This window comes from Simochromis diagramma, unplaced genomic scaffold (genome assembly GCF_900408965.1).
Source record: "Simochromis diagramma unplaced genomic scaffold, fSimDia1.1 OVJJ01000205.1, whole genome shotgun sequence".
Taxonomy (NCBI): domain Eukaryota; kingdom Metazoa; phylum Chordata; class Actinopteri; order Cichliformes; family Cichlidae; genus Simochromis; species Simochromis diagramma.
In genome coordinates, this window is record NW_024386782.1 from 5633007 (window position 1) to 5650692 (window position 17686).

Consider the following 17686-nt stretch of genomic DNA (forward strand, 5'->3'; position numbering starts at 1 on the left):
CCCGATAGATTTCTTACCCAGTGGCAAGGAAGAAAGGAAGGCTTATAGCCAACCAGTCTGAATGTGTCATTATTCTATAATTATTACATTGTGCAATCTACATCTACATCACACACTACATCAAACTGCTGTTTGCCCGTTTTACTAATTAATGTTACAAAGATTTTTTTTTTTGCTCTGGGCTTCTTTTCTTCTTTTTTACCTTTAATAGCACAAAATAGACTGTGACTATATACCGCAGAGATGCTAACGTTACCTTTGCCGACGTCTTCATCTCCAGGATTCATAGACTTCATCGTAGTGCCAACCTTTACTGTGCTCACCGACATGATGGAGCGCATTGTCACGCCACTCATTGAGGAGGCCTCCCATTCCGGTTTGACTGGTTTCAGACGCTCAAGGTAAGCTGCAGTGGTTTCTCTCAGAGATCATTTAGGAATAAAAAGTTTGTGCAGCTCAGTCAGAAAACCAAGCAGATGGAAGTGGGTGACTGTATGTAAATCACATTACATTTTATTCAACCAGCCTCGTCGATCAAGAATAAAAAAAACGTGCTGTTTTCTCTCCTCGTGTACCTTTCCAAGAAACTACTTGCTCAATGACAAGATTAGACCTCAACAACCCTGCTGCAATAACGGCATATCTAATGGAAGTATTGAGAACAGCAGATGAGTTTCCCATGAGTAATCCATTTCTGTGCGTGGAAATGTTTCCACCTTTCATCAAGCAGAGCTACACACCTTGAAATTGACATTTTAGGGATGCTAGTGGAGTTCACCTCACCGTCCGTGATCGAGAATGAGCTGTGGTGCTGGATTGGCATACACAAAAGCCTCTCGAGATACAAAAGGAAGCGATTTTGCCTTCACTGGTTTAATTAATTGGCTCAATACTTTTCCTCCGGCCTCGTACTCAATCACGTATGTGCAAGGCTTTCAAAGCTCCCAAATAAGAAAGTACATTCCGCTTGCTTTTTTGTTCATAATATTTAAACTATAACGAGAAAGATAATTAAAAAACTTTAGTCTGTAAATTGTTTAAACTTTATGTTTTGTTAAGTGGGCTCATTGCAAAATAAAGCAGTACTTGGGGAGTCTGGCTCTGCATCTTTTGTTGCACCTGCACATCAATATCATCCTCCCTGTTCTCCTCAACAGCAGTCATTAGCATCACTCAGTGGGCCTCTAGTCGAAGCTAACCGAGTGGAAATCTCAGATAGTGTTGCCACTTGTGCAGTCTCTTTGTCTACGTACACACCTGGGTGCTTTTGATTTTCCTTGGACTGTTTCTTCACACCGTTTATAGCTGCTTTCAATCACCTGTAACTATGTCTGTCTCGCTTCCTATGATTATCCACCTCTGCTTCTTCCTTGCTTTTTCAACACGCAGACAAATCTAAAAGCTCAAGTTTTTTTTAGCTGAAAAAGAATTTTTTTTTGACATTTATGGTCCCCAGAGACAGATTCCTTCTGACTTTTAAGATCCCATAGATTTTTTTTTTCCTAGGGCTAACGTCACTGACATTAGTAACTTTGAATTAAATGTCTGCAACTATTAAAAGAATTGCAGGAAGCTGACGTTCTTGTGCCTTACATAATAAATTGGAATATCTTTTTTGATCCATTAAAAGGGGTCTTCCAGCAGTGTAGAACTGCAATTCCCTGCAGCTGGAGGTCTGTGACTTTTAGTGCCTATAATAAAAAGTCCCATTGTTCAGTCAGTCATGAGCACCTTCTAAATGCCCGACTTTTGTTTGAAAAACAGGAGCTTTCAAAGTGTGACATGATTAACAAATATGATGGCAGCAATTGGTACATTCACATGGAAGAGCAAGGTCAAAGAGTTAAAATGAACCAACCTGAAGTAAGTTCACAATCACAGATATGAACTAGGTCAGATAAATTCAAAACAACGATTCTTTACCCTCAAAAAACATGAAGCAATAATTCCGAGTAAAATGTAACTGTGATGTATAAAATCAAAGGTTCATTTATTCACATAATGAATTGTTAAGAAAGATGTCCTTGGTATAAACTAAATACTGTATACCAGGCTAATAGATGTCATCAGACCAGATTGCATTAAACTTTTTTTGAGTGTATATTTTTTTATTACGCTGCCCTGGGGTATTCTTTTTCAGTGGCACCTCCTCCTACTGTCAACTCCCCAAACTAATTTCTCTATATCACTACAGAATCACACACAGGCTGATGGTAAAAGTAAAGAAACAAATTCAAGTATGTGTTTTGCCACTTTGCCGCTCACTGAGTAGGCACATTGGTTTACTAATTTAAAACAGCTTTTGCTGGCTTGCGGTATTACACTTTGGTTATGATTTGCATAATCAGTCTTTCATCAATATCTCCCACGAAAGACCAGATGATCTACGCAATGTGCTTTTTTTATTTGACTGAAATATCTGACATCTTTTCCGTTAAGAAATTGTTCTTGAAAACTCCTTAAAATCTTCAGCCAGTCTTGTGCAATGATGCTAATGCCTCCATTGTCCTAATGGAGTGATGGTAAAAGTGGCCCGATTTCAGTCTCTCAGAGCTGCTTGAATACCTCTAGATACTTTATCTCTTGTTTACATTTTTCTTTTTTGTCTGTCCAGTCTGAACAGTATTAGTTCAGATGAAAGCAAAAGGCACAGTGTCAAGAGCATGGGCTCCGACAGCAGCTCATCGGGCCCGGGCTCTCTCCTGACGGTGGACATGAAGAACTTCAAAGCGTTGTGGAATGAAGAAGTTTATCAAAACAGAGAGAGGTGGAAAACCCAGGCCGCTAAAGGTATAGTACAGTTCGATCTAGTGAAAATATGGTGATTTATGGCCATGGTAAAACTGATCTGTCCAAACAGATCATGACCTTCTCCACAGAAAATTGGCTTAAAAAAGCTGCAATGCTTTCGACTTATTCACAGGGGGGTTTTAACTGGCCTGCACAACAACAGCATTGGTGGGAACATGATCTGTTGAGACATGATGAAATAATACACCACTGCTGATCAGTATGTCAGTGTGGATTAATTTGTATTTAATTTTCTTCATACTACAGTAGCACAAAAAACAATAGACTGAAGCTACATATGTCTTGTGAGTTGGTGGAGACCAAAAACAGAGCTAAAAGAAAGAATGTTAGACTTACATTTAAAGTCCACAAAGTACAGCTCCAGCAAAGTTGCGTTGTGTGTTAACAAAAAACGTTATTTGTTAATCCTCATCTTGAATTTTCCTCATTTAAAGTAAAAAATAAGGAGTTATGAATATTTCTAAACTGCTCCCATACTCCATATTACCTCAGAAGCAGAGGAAAGAGCTAAAAAGGAAGCAGAGGAGCGAGCACAGCAGGAAGAGTCGATGGAGCCCCAGGAGGTCCAAGCAGAATCCGAACAGCCTGAACCAAAGGAGGACAAATTGGAGGGAGAGTCGCCCGAGTCGGAAGAGGTCAGCACACCACCAGATGGTAACACAGGGAAAACAGAGCAGGGAGCACAGCCTGGGAGTGCCACGCACAAGAGCCCCCCACTGCAGAACGGTACTTCCTTTAAACTATGTAATCCCACAGCATGGCCGGCTTTTAAAAGACGTGACCTAAGGCCCGATCCTCTACATGTTGCAGTCAGTACATACAGTTTACTGACATGCAAACTTTTTCTGGGAGCTTAAGTGATCATAAAAGTTTGCAGAACATAGCTAACTTTTCCTTGGAATTTGATATTGATCAGTGCATCAGTGTAGTCTTAGATTAACTTCCAAAATGTAACGTTTTAATGAAATCTTCCGAGTACATATGAATGTTTACAAAATATTTGTTAATTCCTAACTAGACTGGACCAAATCCCTCCCTTCAAAGTCAGAATAAAAAACTACCCACCCTTAAAGCAAATCATGGGATCTTTATGTCTCGTTTCATCAAAGCAGCACTCTGAAGTCCAGATACTGTGAACAGTATCCCATCTGAGATGAAAAAGCTTCACATCAGCACATATGAAAAGCTGAAATTAAAATATACGTGTCACTTGGACTGACTAATCAGTTTGATGGATTGTTGTAGCTTTTTAATCCAAGAATAGGTTTGTTATTGTATTAGAACAGAATGAGAAACACAAGGAGGATTTTTTCTATCCAATTTTTTAAATTTTGAAAAAAGAGAGCAAATGCAAAGTTCCTTTAATCATATTTTTAGCTTATGAGCATCAAATTTCCCCATTTTCATTTTCCCAGTGTTTGCTTCAAGTTTTAAAATATTATCATATTCAGTTTTTCTGACAGTATTATCAGCTTGTTCCATCTCTTTATACAGAGCATTACATTTACACTGAGCAAAATATTCTGTTTGGAATATTTTTTGTCAACTTTCCATCAGATTAAATTCTGTAGATTTGGGGATTGTACATAATTTAATGCTGCCTTCGTTATACAGACCATTCTGTGGGTCTGTATTTTGGAATTACTCATTAGGACTATTGCATGTTTTTAAATGCTAATTTAAAATGTATAAGTAAAGTCAGAATAGTAACACAACCATTTTTTTTTTCAGGAGAGCTGTCAGAAGGGGCCGAGTCTCCAGAAGGTGAAGAAGACAAAAACAAAGCAGTCGAGGGTGAGTGTAACCCTGCAGCCTGAAGCTACTGATAGAAAATAAAACTGAGATATCTTTATTTCCATCTATGTCTGTATGCAGGGCTGTGGAAAGTATTTGCCCCTTCCAGATTTTTTTTTATTTTTTTTTGTGTCAGACTTAAATATTTCAGATTATCAAAACTTAATAATGGACAAAGACCACCTGATACAAAATGCAGTTTTTAAATGATTATTTCATTTTTAAGAGGAAAAAAAAGCTATCCAAACTTACCAGGCACTATGTGGAAAAGTAATTACCTCCATACATATAGTACGTGTACATGATTTAACAATTGTGTATGCATACATGATTGTATGAATGATTGTGATTAACCACATTTTTTGGAAAGCATTCAGAGTTCAGTTTCACTACCCACAATCAGGCCTGATTACTGCCAGACCTGCTGAATCAAGAAATCACTTAAATAGAAACTGACAAAGTGAAGTAGGTTAGATCTCAAAAAGGAGCTGTGGTATGATTCTCAAAGGAGTCATGCCACAATTTAAAGAAACAGATGAGACACAAACAGTTTTTAGTCTGTAAAGTGTTACAAAGTGATTTCTAAGGCTTCCAGACTTTGGCAAACCACAGTGAAAGCCATCATCCACAAATGGTGAAAACATGGAACAGCATAGAGCCTTCCCACGAGCAACAATGACTCATCCAGGAGGTCACAAAAGAACCCAAAACATCATCTACAGAACTGCAGGCCTCACTTGCCTCAGTTAAGGTCAGTGTTCATGATTCAACAACGCGAAAGAGACTGAAAAAAATGCTGTCGACCAAAAAATACCAACTTTAACTTTTTGAAAGGTTTTATTCCTGTTGCATCTGTGTAAAACTAACACTGCATTTAAAAAGAACATCATACCAACAGTCGAGCATGGTGGTAGTGTGATACTCAGGAGCTTCTGTGCTGTTTCAAGACCTGGAGGACTTACTGTAAGTGATGATACCATGAATTCTGTTCTCCACCAGACATTCCTGAAGGAGAACGTCCAACCATCAATTCATGCCCTGAAGCTGAAGTTCACTTGAAACATACCAGCAAGACAACCTCTGAATGGCTCAAAAGAGCAAAATGAAAGTTTTGCAGTGGCCTAGTGAAAGTCTGGACTTATATCAAATTAAGATGCGTGACTTTAAACAGGCTGTTTATGCTCAAAAACCCTCCAATGTGGCTGAATTAAAATAATTCTGCAAGGAGGAGTGGGTCAAAATTCCTGAAAGGTGGTGTGAGAGACTCATCGGCAGTTATCACAAATGCTGGATCACAGTTCTTGCTGCCAAAAGCGACTCAACCAGTTTAGGGAGCAATTACTTCTTCACACAGATCTGGATAAAATGTTTTCCCTTAATAAATGAAATAATTGTTTAAAATCTGCATTTTGCATTTATTTGGGTTATCTTTGTCTAATAATAAAATAGTTTCAGTGATCTGAAACATGTAGTTGTGAGAAATGCAAAAAGAATAAGAACTCACCAAGGGGGCAAATACTTTCCACACCACTGTATCTCCCTTGAAATAAGGTAACTTACTAATTTTGTGAATCACAGTGTTGGAGTATTTGATTAGAAGATAACACAAATATATCATTTATTTCCCTAAATGATTAATATCTCTTTCCTGTTTGCCCCCAAACAGAGGTCGTGATGGAGTAAGTAAGCTGGGGAGTACCAGTGCCACTCTGTTGTCACTGTTGCTGCAACTTAAAACCTGCTTTAAATCTTGCATGGGAGAACTCAGACTCACGTTAGAGAGTCATTAGTTGGACTGTGCCGCCCTCTACAGGACACTGAGAAACAGCCACCTTTGCTTCCCTGTCTTTATAATCAGCCATTTTTTTTCTTTTCTTTTGCTTTTATCACGTTTCTGCTCCCAGGCTCTCACGTGCATTATTCTCTTCTTCCTGCTTACTGATAAAGCCAGCTAAGATGATTTAATGACCTGATTTTTTCTTTTTTTCTTAAAGTATACCATCGATTTACTTTTCTCCAAGTATGTTCAATAAGTATGTTTCACCTAGCCACATACACGTAGCCATTGTACAAGTCCCACTTTGCCTCAGCAGCTCTCTTCATGGTTTGGTTATAAAACTGAAAACCTTTTTTTGTGTTTTTAAGCAGTCACATATTTTAATTCTTCAATCACAGACAAAATGCAGACTTGTTTTGAAATGCAGAGTAAATGCACATTCAGAGGGACTCTTATCTGCTACATAGCATGTACAGTATACGGACATGTGTACAGCACTACTGTTTTATTCTCACGTAAAACGCTCTTCCCCTTTGATTTGGAAGTTCCTGTTGGGAGCTTCTTATGGCCGCTGAAGCCACTTTAGACACATTAACATGCAATCTTCACCACCGGTTGTGGCTCATTTTCCTCTGAACATGTTTCCTTCCGTAGTGCTTTCCTCAGACATCGTGACGTTTTAACACATTTGTGCTCCTTGCAGTCAGGAACATATTGTTGATGTCCTCTTTACTGTATATATTAGACAGTCTGTATATGTCTGGAGAAGGAGTAGAAATCTATCCACAATCCACCACAATTTTTGACATAGTTTAAAATAACAGTTGAAAACAATGGGAATGCCTCTTGTGCAATTTAAGACATATCACACAGGCAAATCCATTCAAGTTTTTGTAAGATATAAAATTCTCTTTTCAGTACTTTTTTTTTTTTTTGGTAAAACAATTTGTATTGCTCATGTCACGTATGAATCATGCCCTAGATGTGTGTTAAGATCCTCACAAAGTTTGTCTTCTTCTCGATGCCTTCTTACATGGATGAAAGCTGTAGCAAAATGTCAACATTGTTTGCTGAAAAATCTTCTATATGTATTTTTGTTTCCTTTTCCAGCACAGTTACATAACAGCAGCTTCACCTTCTAGGTTGTGGGCGTAGTGTTTAATGTACATGTTTACAGTGTGCTCATACACCTATTAGCAGGCTGAATCCATCTGATGCATCACAGGCTACGAGTCCCCACTGTATCGCTTCTTGGTTGTTAGCCAAGGTTTTTAAGGCTTGTAATCTCGTGTACAGATGATGCAAATATTGCTTACTGTGCAAATGTAACATATTAAACCACTGCAATGCAGGTTCAGCTTTTACTATTAATGTAATACGTATAATTGGAAGAAAGGAAAAGAAGCATTGCGGCAGTATTTGCAGTATGATGGACATGCTTTCTCCACAATAGTGCACTTTTATTTTATTTTCCTTGCATTCTTTTATTTGGAAATTCCCAAATTGACTGTGCCAAGGTCAAATTCCTGGCATTTAGCTGGCTTTTACAATAAGTTGTAAGCATACTATACATGTGTACACAGCTACTGATATGTATAGTATATATTATCCTGCGTTCTAAAAGGGGTTATTACCTTTTCCCCCTTTCATTTTTTTCATTGTAACAGGGACATCAGTTCTCTGGTGGGGTATGGCAGTTTTTCACGCGATGTAATCACATGCTGCTTTTTACCTAAAAAAAGGAAAAAATAAGAAAAGAAAAAAAACTAGAGAGTCATTGGTTATCAGGCCAACTGACTGAATGTGTGCCTCTATCTGTACTTCCGTTTTCACACCTTTCATCTGTAGGAAAATTTTGTGATGTCATTTTAATCTGTGCTGATCCGGTTAAGGTCAAACAAACCAGTTAATATCTTCCAACACACTCAAGAGTTGAAAAACACACGTTGTCTCTGTAAAGTCAGCAGAAGTAATGTATTTATGATCGCATATTTTGCTCTATTTCATTTAGATGCGTTTATTCTGGCTGTTTTGTGCCGTACGTATGTTGTCCCTCTGTTGTTTTATTGTACCGTTTTGCTCCTCCTTTGTCTTGGAGGATGGATTGTCAAAAACGTGCGTCTGTAACATGTAGGGACTTCTTTTTGTTTCTCCTCTATCTGTGTCACTGTGATGTTTTCTTGCACCAACTTTGAAGTCAGAAAAATTCAAGAGATTCATAAATGTAAATTTCTATTCTAACAGTCTCGCCAAATTAGATTGAAAAGAAAAATTTATTGCATCCTCACAATAGGCTGCTTGGTAAAACAGATTATAGTTGCCCTACTGAGGGACCAACACATGTACAGTCTTGTAGTTTGCTCTACCTTCCACTAGCTACTGTGATAGCCTACTGTATGAATATGTAACAGGAATTTATACCAACCATAATAGGAAACATAGCTGTTATGACATGTAAAGACTTCTGAACATGGTGTTTTGTAATGTTTACTATGAAACAAATCATTTGTTGTTCATTTAATGCTTTTTTTCCTCCTTGTTTAGTCTGATTCACTCTATAATGACTGATCTCAAACTGTTGAAATGACTGAGGTTAGATGGGTTTGAAGGATTTGTGTGTGCGTGTGTGTGCGTGCGTCTTTGTGTGTGAGAAACTGCCACAAAATACTTAATGTGCATTTTCTGATCTCCTCACTGTGATCTTCTCTGTTGATGAGAGTATGATGAGATGAGTGTTTGTGGGAGAGAAACAAAAAGTGATGCAGTGGACTGTGTAAACCTGAGTGAACAATTCATTTTGAATCTATTCTAGTATTAGTTTTAAATGCTCCATCAGGCCAATACTGCTGATATGTTTGCTTTTATAAAAAGCATTCATAATATCAAAGTTAAATTGAGACAAAAAGGATAGGTGACATAAAAATAATAATTTTAAAGATGTTGAATTTCACTTTGTTCTGTACTACTCTCTACTACATCCCTGAATAAACAGACTGACTGAGTGTGTGTGTGTGCGTGTGTGCGTGCGTGTGTGTGTTGCTGTCCCATGCCGGCCAGGCGGCCGTGTGTGCCACCATGCTCTGTGACTGCACAGCCGTATCAATAAATCTTGATTCAAAGGGCTCAGATCATGTCTGCCTGTCTTCATTTCTGCAAAACACCATCTGACATTTTTAAAGATATAAAGATACTCTACATATTTTATACATAAGAGTATCTTTTTCAAGAAAATGACCGGAGCAATTATATATATAAAAGTCATTACTGAATCATGGTGAAAATTTCAAATCACTGGGTTAGAATATATAAAAGTAATTTTTCTTACATGACACAGGATGTGTTTGATCACATAAATGGCTTTACAGATCATCTACATGTTGTAGCTGTTTACTGTCACCAGGGGACAGTAAAAATATGTGAAACAGCCAGTTTGTGGGCTGTGCTGCTTTTGGCCTCACAGACAACAGTCCTGATCTGTGTTAAACCTGCATTGTTTTGTTTCATTTTCTTTTACCATTCAGGGGCAAATCTTCTGGTTTCAAAGACTTCTGGTCCCATAGAAGTCTATGAGAAAACAGCACTTGGACTTGACCTGCACAAACACTTTCCTGATGAGTTTATGGGCTCAATCTTTCATTTCAGGTCATGCTGCTGTAAATAAAATGGTAATAAGCATAAGAGAATGTCACAGCAAGTAGATCCACATGTTTGATTTGGTAGATTTTTACACCAGATCTCTTTTCAGACATGATCCTCTAAAAAAGTTTGTCTCCTCTTTTGATTAAACCACATTGCAGATGTGTAAACTACTAAAAGCCATTAATTAATTAGAGCCATTAATAAAGTTTTAAATCTAGTATCTGAATTTGGGTCATTCTAGTCTTCAGCAAGGTGGATTATCTGGGATATGTCCATTGACTTGGGACAGGATTTTAGTGTTGGTGAGTGAATGTTTATTTGCCTTCTAGTTACATTTCTAATATGTGTCTGTATGCTACACAAGTATAGTTTATGGAGATACATTTTTTTAACCAAAGTTGTTAGGATTAACAATTTCTCCCCCTTATACAAATATGGGTACTTTTGGCTCCAGAAAGACCCATGTGGTCGGGTCCAGACACTAATTTGTGACACCATGGTGGATATGTCTAACTTTTATACTGTGTACAGCACAGGTGGGAAGTAACAAAGTACAAGTACTGCAACACTCGATGATACAGCATGTGGGGCATGTTATAAAGTGTTATCTAAGTACTAAATACTTCTGTGCTGCTTGGCATAAAGTGTGTCTGTTAGCTAAAGGTGCAGTTGCTGTATATATAACTTTAATTGGAGATGGAAAAAGAAAACAGGACAAAAAAGCAAGAAGAGAGGATGTGTTTAAAGGTAAGGATGCAGTGATATTTGATGAACTGGAAATTTAAAGCTTACATTTAATGTCCCTATTAATTTTGGCATTTGTTTTTAATAAACATAAAATCCATACATGTGTTGGTGAAGTTATGTTCTGTCAGATGCACTGTAAAACAAAGTGAAGTATGCTAGCTGTGCATTTTTCAGTTTGGAGGGAAATACTAGGACGTCTAATGCAGGCCACACTGTCTAGTTTGCACTACTGCAGTTACAGTTAGGCACTGTACTGGGGTGGTGCAGCTCATTTGTGGAGTTCATGGTTAATGTTGGCTTAGATCAAAGTTTACAGATATCAGATTAAGTTTAAGATGATGACTGATTCACTGAATTCTACCTTTTATAGTACTAGTACTAGTTTATACTGTTTAAGTTGGAGTTGGCAATGAGCCTCGATAGCTCATTTAACATCTGCAACAAGAGCAGCAGCACAGGTCAGCTGATCACAGGCTGTACACAAAAACTACTGCCACTCACAACAGAAATGATTCTGACTTTTAATAATTGATTCATTTCCCCACAATGAGTCACTGCAACCAGCCTTGGAGTTCCTGCAGCACACACCACACTTTAAGGTGTGGAAACAAAGTCATCCACAATGTATTAACCTTGTATTAACACAGCCAAAAGCAAAAAGAGCTATTAAATAAATAAATTCTTTCTTCTACGTGACAGATGTTTAAACAGTCAACATTCATTAGAATTAGAATTTAAGTTGAAAAAAGTTTCCTTAATATTATTTTATTTTAGCTTTGCACAAAAATATCTTGTAGAAATGTGCTCCAAAGACTTTTTACTTTTACACTTTCGGAACTTTTCAGAGCCTGTACTTTTTTACTTTAACCCAAGTAAAGAAGTTGAATGAATATTTTCAACAGTATATTCACTACTAACTTAGTGACAATTGTGCATACATTTGCCAATTATGTTGTACATTCATAAGGTAGATGAACTCATCAAAGTCCAATATAAAATATGGAATTCTTAAAATCGTGAGTTATGCAAAACTAAAAGAAGAAAGTCCAACAGTGGAGCTGAGATGAGCATAACAGATCTGGCTTAAGCTGCAAAATACAGGAGAATCTGCATCTCAAACTAGGAGTGTTAACTTTGTAAAGTATGAAAGAAAAAGTTTTCTGACAGAAAGTTTTATTTTCTTTACAGTGTTCAGTCACACTTTAGTTAGATTAAGGTGATGGTGTATAACAGACTTTGAGCAATGTTTTCTCTTATGTGGTGTCAGCAGGCACTTTTATACACTCACCAGCCACTTCATTAGGTACACCTGTTCAACCACTGATCAATGCAAGTATCCAATGAGCCGATCACATGACAGCAACTCAGTGCATTTAGGCACCAGAATGAGGAAGAAAGGTGATTTAAGTGATATTGAAATTGGCATGGTTGTTGGTGCCAAATAGGATTTTCCCACACTACCACCTCTGGAATTTACAGACTAGTCTGAAAATCTAAATTTTTATTTATTTATTTTTTGCCTGTCCCATTTGGTTCTTTAGCCGTCAGAATTATTGTCTGAAGACCAACAAGGAGACCCAATGGATTTACTTTGCCAAATGGATCATCACGGCCTTGCCGTATTGGTCCATTTGATCGACCTTTGTTGTTATTATTTATTTTATTTTATTTTCAGTTGTTACAGATGGGACAGACATGACTGAGGGATAGGAAAGGGAGAAAGAAAGATGAAGGAAAAGAAAAACAGAAGGGAAGAGGGACAGTGAGAAAGGGCACTTAAAAAGAGAAAGAAGACGAAAAAAATCTCCTGGATCACCTGTTGAGAGAAAAAGACGAGAAAACAAGCAAAAAAACAACAACAGAGCAACATACTAAACACAACACCATCACGTTAATCTAGCTAAGTGTAAACAGCAGTAAGTACTAAATATTGAATGTTGTTGTAGGACCGACAGCGCACAATGTGCCAATAAAGGTGTAGTTTATGTCTATGAACAGTGAACACCCGTGTGCACACCTGTGTGGATCAGTGCGCTTATATTCAAAAGGTTTCCCCATGTAATGGGGCCCTGTCCCCCAGGGCATGAAGCAGGCATGGAGGAGATCCAGGCTCCAGACATCCAGAGGCCCCAGAATGCAAGAGCCCAAGGAGGACCACTGGAGGGGCATTCATGCCACCCTCCTGGGAAAATCTAAATATTAAATATCCAGTGAGCGAGTGAAGCTGCTGAGAAATGATGTAAGTGTCATGGTCCTGGGTCGTGCGACCCAGTGTTTTGAGTTTTAGTCTATTTTGATGTTTATTGTTTGTTTAGGTTCATTAAGTTATTCTAGCTCATTTCTTATTATATTACCCTTGTGTTAAGTCTCCCTTGCCGTTCATGTGTTTATGTCTGTGTGTCTTATGTTGTCAAGTTCATGTTGTCGTTTATGTCATCTTCCCCTCCGTGTTTCCTGTTTTATTTTGAAAGAGTCTGTTCTTTGTTTACTGCATTTAATTTACTCTTTCCTGTGCATCATTATGTATATCCAAGTCAGCTGTTTCCTCATGTGGCTCCACTTCCCCTGATCGCCTCATGTGTGTATTTAAGTCCTCTGTTTTCTGAATGTCATGGTCAGGTTGTCTGTTATCCCCACCATTGTCTTAGTCATTGTTATAGTCTTAGTCATAGAACTTCATAGTATTTGTTTCTTAGTATTTTTTAGTTTGCTTAGGGTGCCATGCTTTACTCCTGCTATCATCCAAATAAAGGATCGCTTTCTGTTTAAACCTGCAACTCCTCGTCCACATCTGCTTTTGGGTCTTGTTTCAAAAAACACACCGGCGCACCCCGCCGTGACAGTAATGGAGTGGGGATGTTTTCTTGGCACACTTCAGGCCTCTTAGTAACAACTGAGCATTATTTAAACACAACAGACCCCCCAAGCATTGTTGCTGATCATGTCCATCCCTTTATGACCATAGTGTAACCATTTCCTGATGGCTGCTTCTAGCAAGATAGCAGGTTATGTCATAAAGCTTAAATCATATTAGAATGGAATGGAAAATCTGCATTATGGATCTGCAAATCTGCAGCAACTGTGTTTTGCTATTGTAACCCAACCAGTGCAGGGGCCTCCCTACACCCCGGACTCTGCGTTGTGTAAGTTTGTGTTGGATTGGGGTGCACAGCAGAGAGACCAGTCGGACACAGGGGTTCAATTTGTGGCTCGGACCGCGCCGTTTATTCAGATGCTGGGGCAAACACCACTCCAACTCTGCTGCTGGCCCTTTGCAAATCACAGTAAACACTGCGTGATTATCAACATAGTAAAAGCCAACAACAAATATATAAAAAACACATTAAGCAAAAATAATCATGTCTTTACAAAATTCCTCGGTCTCAGGAATGAGTATGACACAAAACTAACATAGCAGGATTACCAGCAAACTGTAGCTGAAAAGCTAATGCTTGATCTTGCATTACTTTGCCCGAATGAATGCTCTGCTAACTAGCGGGAATGTAGCCCGAAATTGCGGCAGATATTACCAAATGAAACATGCACACAAACTGCTCATACTCTTATCAGACAATACATGAACCTCCCAACAAACACAATATATGCTTAGCAAACCGCCATTTTACACAGTGGAACACTTATTTTTAAACAAAAAACCAATGCAGTACACCACTGACAGTGCTTACCTTTGCAAATCACAGTAAACACTGAACCAAGATGGCGCCCGCGCGAACGAGAAATCTGAACTACGGTGTCCTGCAGAGGACAAATGGTCAAAATTGCTTAGATCTACCATACATATGCAGCTCAACAGCGACACCTTGTGACTTATTCCAGTCACTGCCTTACACTATTATATCAATATGGGCCCAACTCTCTGAGAAACGTTTGCAGCACCTTGTTGAATCTATGCCACAAAGAATTAAGCAAGGTGTACCTAATAAAGTGTATATGTGACAGGTTAGTACACATAATTGGTAAGCTACCACAGGTGCAATTCTACGTTTGCCAAGGTAGCTATGTTTGGAAACCTCCCAGAATGCACTGGAGCAATAGCAGCATGTATTTACAAGTCGTTTTATGCACATTCCCAATATTCCTGCATGTGCATTCCTGCAGTGTTACACAATATTTCACAACATGTCACTCAGAAATGTCCTCGTGCCTATTGTTTTAGTGTTTAAATGACTAAGTCCCATTTTAAAATGTCAAATTAAATGCCATGTGTTCTATCATTGTCATTTTAAGATAACTTTATCATCATAATGTTCTTCTTTTTTTTTTAGATTTACATACACACGATAACCATGTAAAGAAAAAAAAGAAATTTTTGTCTTTGTCCGATATTGTTAATATTTACTGAGTGTGCACGGTATGTATTTTAAATGACAATAACTGTATCTTGACTTACTTGCTAATACACAGTCCACTAGGTGTCTCTGTTAGACCTTGAATTAAACTGCAGCTCCACCAACAGCACAGCTCTCTCCCTCGGAGGGCCTGTGGTACTAAAAATGATCAACGGACTTGATGTATATTGTGTCACTCTCCCAAGATAGTCCATGTATAGCTCTTTATCCACCATATAGGCAACTCCACAAACATTACACCGTGACTGCATATTTATCACCAGTAGCATGCATATTCATGGGCAGGTTGATGGAGCTCGTGGAGGGATGTGTATGAGTTCTCAGCTCAGTGCTGAGTGCCGGAGCAGAAGGCGAATGTTAATTCAATTATACGGCAGCTGTTCCTTGGTGCCCATGGCCACTGTGTTTGCACTAGAACAGAAATCTTGTATTAGGTCCCTAGCCATAAAAGACCGTTGCCAGGCATGAGAATGGAGACTGCCTGTAACCAAAAGCCATCAACAGTATTTTAAAGAGCTTTTAATGCCTATTTTTGGCTTGATTGAGGAATCTGGTGCTGCTGAAATGTAAGATTTGAGAGATTTTTGCCGCTGCTGTTGTTGTTTTGGCTCACTATTGATTTACAGAGCTGTTGTTGTTTTTTGTAGTTGCTCTATTAAAGCAGCTTGGAAGTATAATGTGCAAATGGGTTTCCTTGCTGTATTAACTCCAGTCAAGGGTGACTGAATAGAGTGTGCATCCTGTGGTGATTGTTTTATCATATTGTCACTCTTTTCTTACTTTGTGCATGTGCACTGTGGAGTCATGCTCATGACTTGTATGTTTTAGGTCTTCAAATGTGCTCAAACAGAAGTCCGTACACGTCATGAAGAGAAGTGCATTCAGCAAAGGGCTACGTGCATACAGTGTGAGGGAGCGTGTGCTGGTATTCGTGGTCCTCCCCAACTCCTCAGGCTCGGGCTTAGCTCCAGTTCTGCTTGATGCAGGAAGAGTAGGAGGAAGTGTGGTGGGAGGAGGGTGTGAAGGCATCCACCGGCCCTTACCTTCGTTACCCGGCTGTCTGAGACTTGCTCTGCGTAATTTAATCACACAGCCGCTGGCAGGAACCGCTGCTCTGATGTTACCTGGACCTGTTTGCTTTTCTTTCATCAAAAGGAAAACAGCCACACCTGCACAGAGGCTATGCTCAACTGCACATTGCATATTAATAATAACAGCAGCACTGATGTCACTGATGTGGAAACACCCTTAGACTCATACACTCAAATGCAATGTTAATAAAAAGAGAAAAGATTATTTTCATCGATGATGTTGCTTTATAAAATAGACACAAATGCTCCCAGGACTCAAGAGTGACATCTGCAAATCGCTTGTGTTGTAACATTATCAATCTACAATCGAAATATGTTCAGTTTACCATCACATAAGAAAACAAATGGAGCACTAATGCGATGGTACTACACTGAAGCAAAACAACGATTGACCTTTCAGGACGCCATTCTCTAACCTAACCAGAATTAACAGCACGCTTTTGCCACTTAACTACACGCGGTCATGTGATTCGGTGTGTGAAGTAGACATTGCATATCAAGCTGTTTAATAAAAATTAAACCCTTTCTATCCACTGGAAGGCGCACAGAGCTGTATTTAGAGTGACTGATCGAGAGCCCAGAATCAAAGGGGCCTGTGGCATGAGCTGCTAGTGTGTCTGGGAATTGGCCCAAATCTTAAAGAGCCAAGCTTTCCTCATCTTGACTGGGGGCCGACCCCCAAATAGGAAGAAGCTATTTCTACTGGCAGCCAAATGGTTGCTTTTCTGGAAGCCTGTCAGGTGAGGAGTGGTGGCTGCCAACTGTAACCCCCTCAGGTGGGCACAGGGGGCAGGACAGACCCTCATCATGGCTGCAGCATTGTGACACGCAGCAGATGATGCAAGTCACAGAGGGCACTGAGCTCCCTAATGTCTCAAGACAAAGATCCTCTGTAAAAGACTACAGTGGTAATGGCTTAGAAAAACTCCAACATCCCAGACAACTGTGAGCAGCTCATTTGGAAGAGCAGCGAATGCAAATGTGAACACGTTTTAATTCAGAAAGCAGTTGTTTAGTTATGCATACAGGAGCTGTAGAAATATGGTTTGTTGCTATGTTGTTTGGTCACTACTGACCTTCACAATGTGTTTCTACAACGTTTTACTTTAAATTAAAAAAAATAATAATAAAAAAACAATCTGAAAATAATCCTTGAGCCTTCAGCATTCATAATGGCATTTTCATATTTTCTGATATGTTATACTCTAAAAATAAATCACTAATTAAATCAATATTGTTCCAGCCACCTGCTGTTGTGGATTAGTGTGACTATACCGGAGGTTTCCTGTGTTTTGAAGAGTTGTCTTGAACACTGCATATATTATTATTGTAAATCTTTACACCACCTTACCTAAGTATACAAATGCAATTTTGCCTCAGTCTTTATATAAAAGACAAGTCCTCAAGCTGGGAGATGGGTGACTTGTTTTAATCGATACTGTACGTCCGTTTTTGCT

At 38.8% G+C, this 17686-nt stretch overlaps 1 protein-coding gene and 1 long non-coding RNA gene across 9 annotated transcripts in view; one reads left to right on the forward strand and one right to left on the reverse strand.

Annotated features, from left to right (window-relative positions):
- Window positions 1-9508, forward strand: part of pde1cb (phosphodiesterase 1C, calmodulin-dependent b) — a 107739-nt gene extending 98231 nt beyond the window's left edge. For 7 of the 8 annotated variants that reach the window (XM_040018309.1, XM_040018261.1, XM_040018245.1 and 4 more), the window contains 5 exons: window positions 281-401; window positions 2615-2790; window positions 3304-3537; window positions 4543-4605; window positions 6272-9508. In XM_040018309.1, coding sequence (XP_039874243.1) covers window positions 281-401; window positions 2615-2790; window positions 3304-3537; window positions 4543-4605; window positions 6272-6288 — 611 coding nt within the window. In that variant the 3' untranslated portion in view covers window positions 6289-9508. The remainder of the gene's footprint in view (window positions 1-280; window positions 402-2614; window positions 2791-3303; window positions 3538-4542; window positions 4606-6271) is intronic. The other variant, XM_040018271.1, reaches the window with a different exon arrangement.
- Window positions 9509-13965: 4457 nt separating this feature from the next.
- LOC120725415 lies at window positions 13966-14854 on the reverse strand. Its single transcript, XR_005694109.1, has 2 exons — window positions 14455-14854; window positions 13966-14038 (listed from the first exon to the last, which is right to left on the reverse strand). It is a non-coding gene; the product is annotated as an uncharacterized LOC120725415 (long non-coding RNA).
- Between the last annotated feature and the right edge of the window lie 2832 nt (window positions 14855-17686).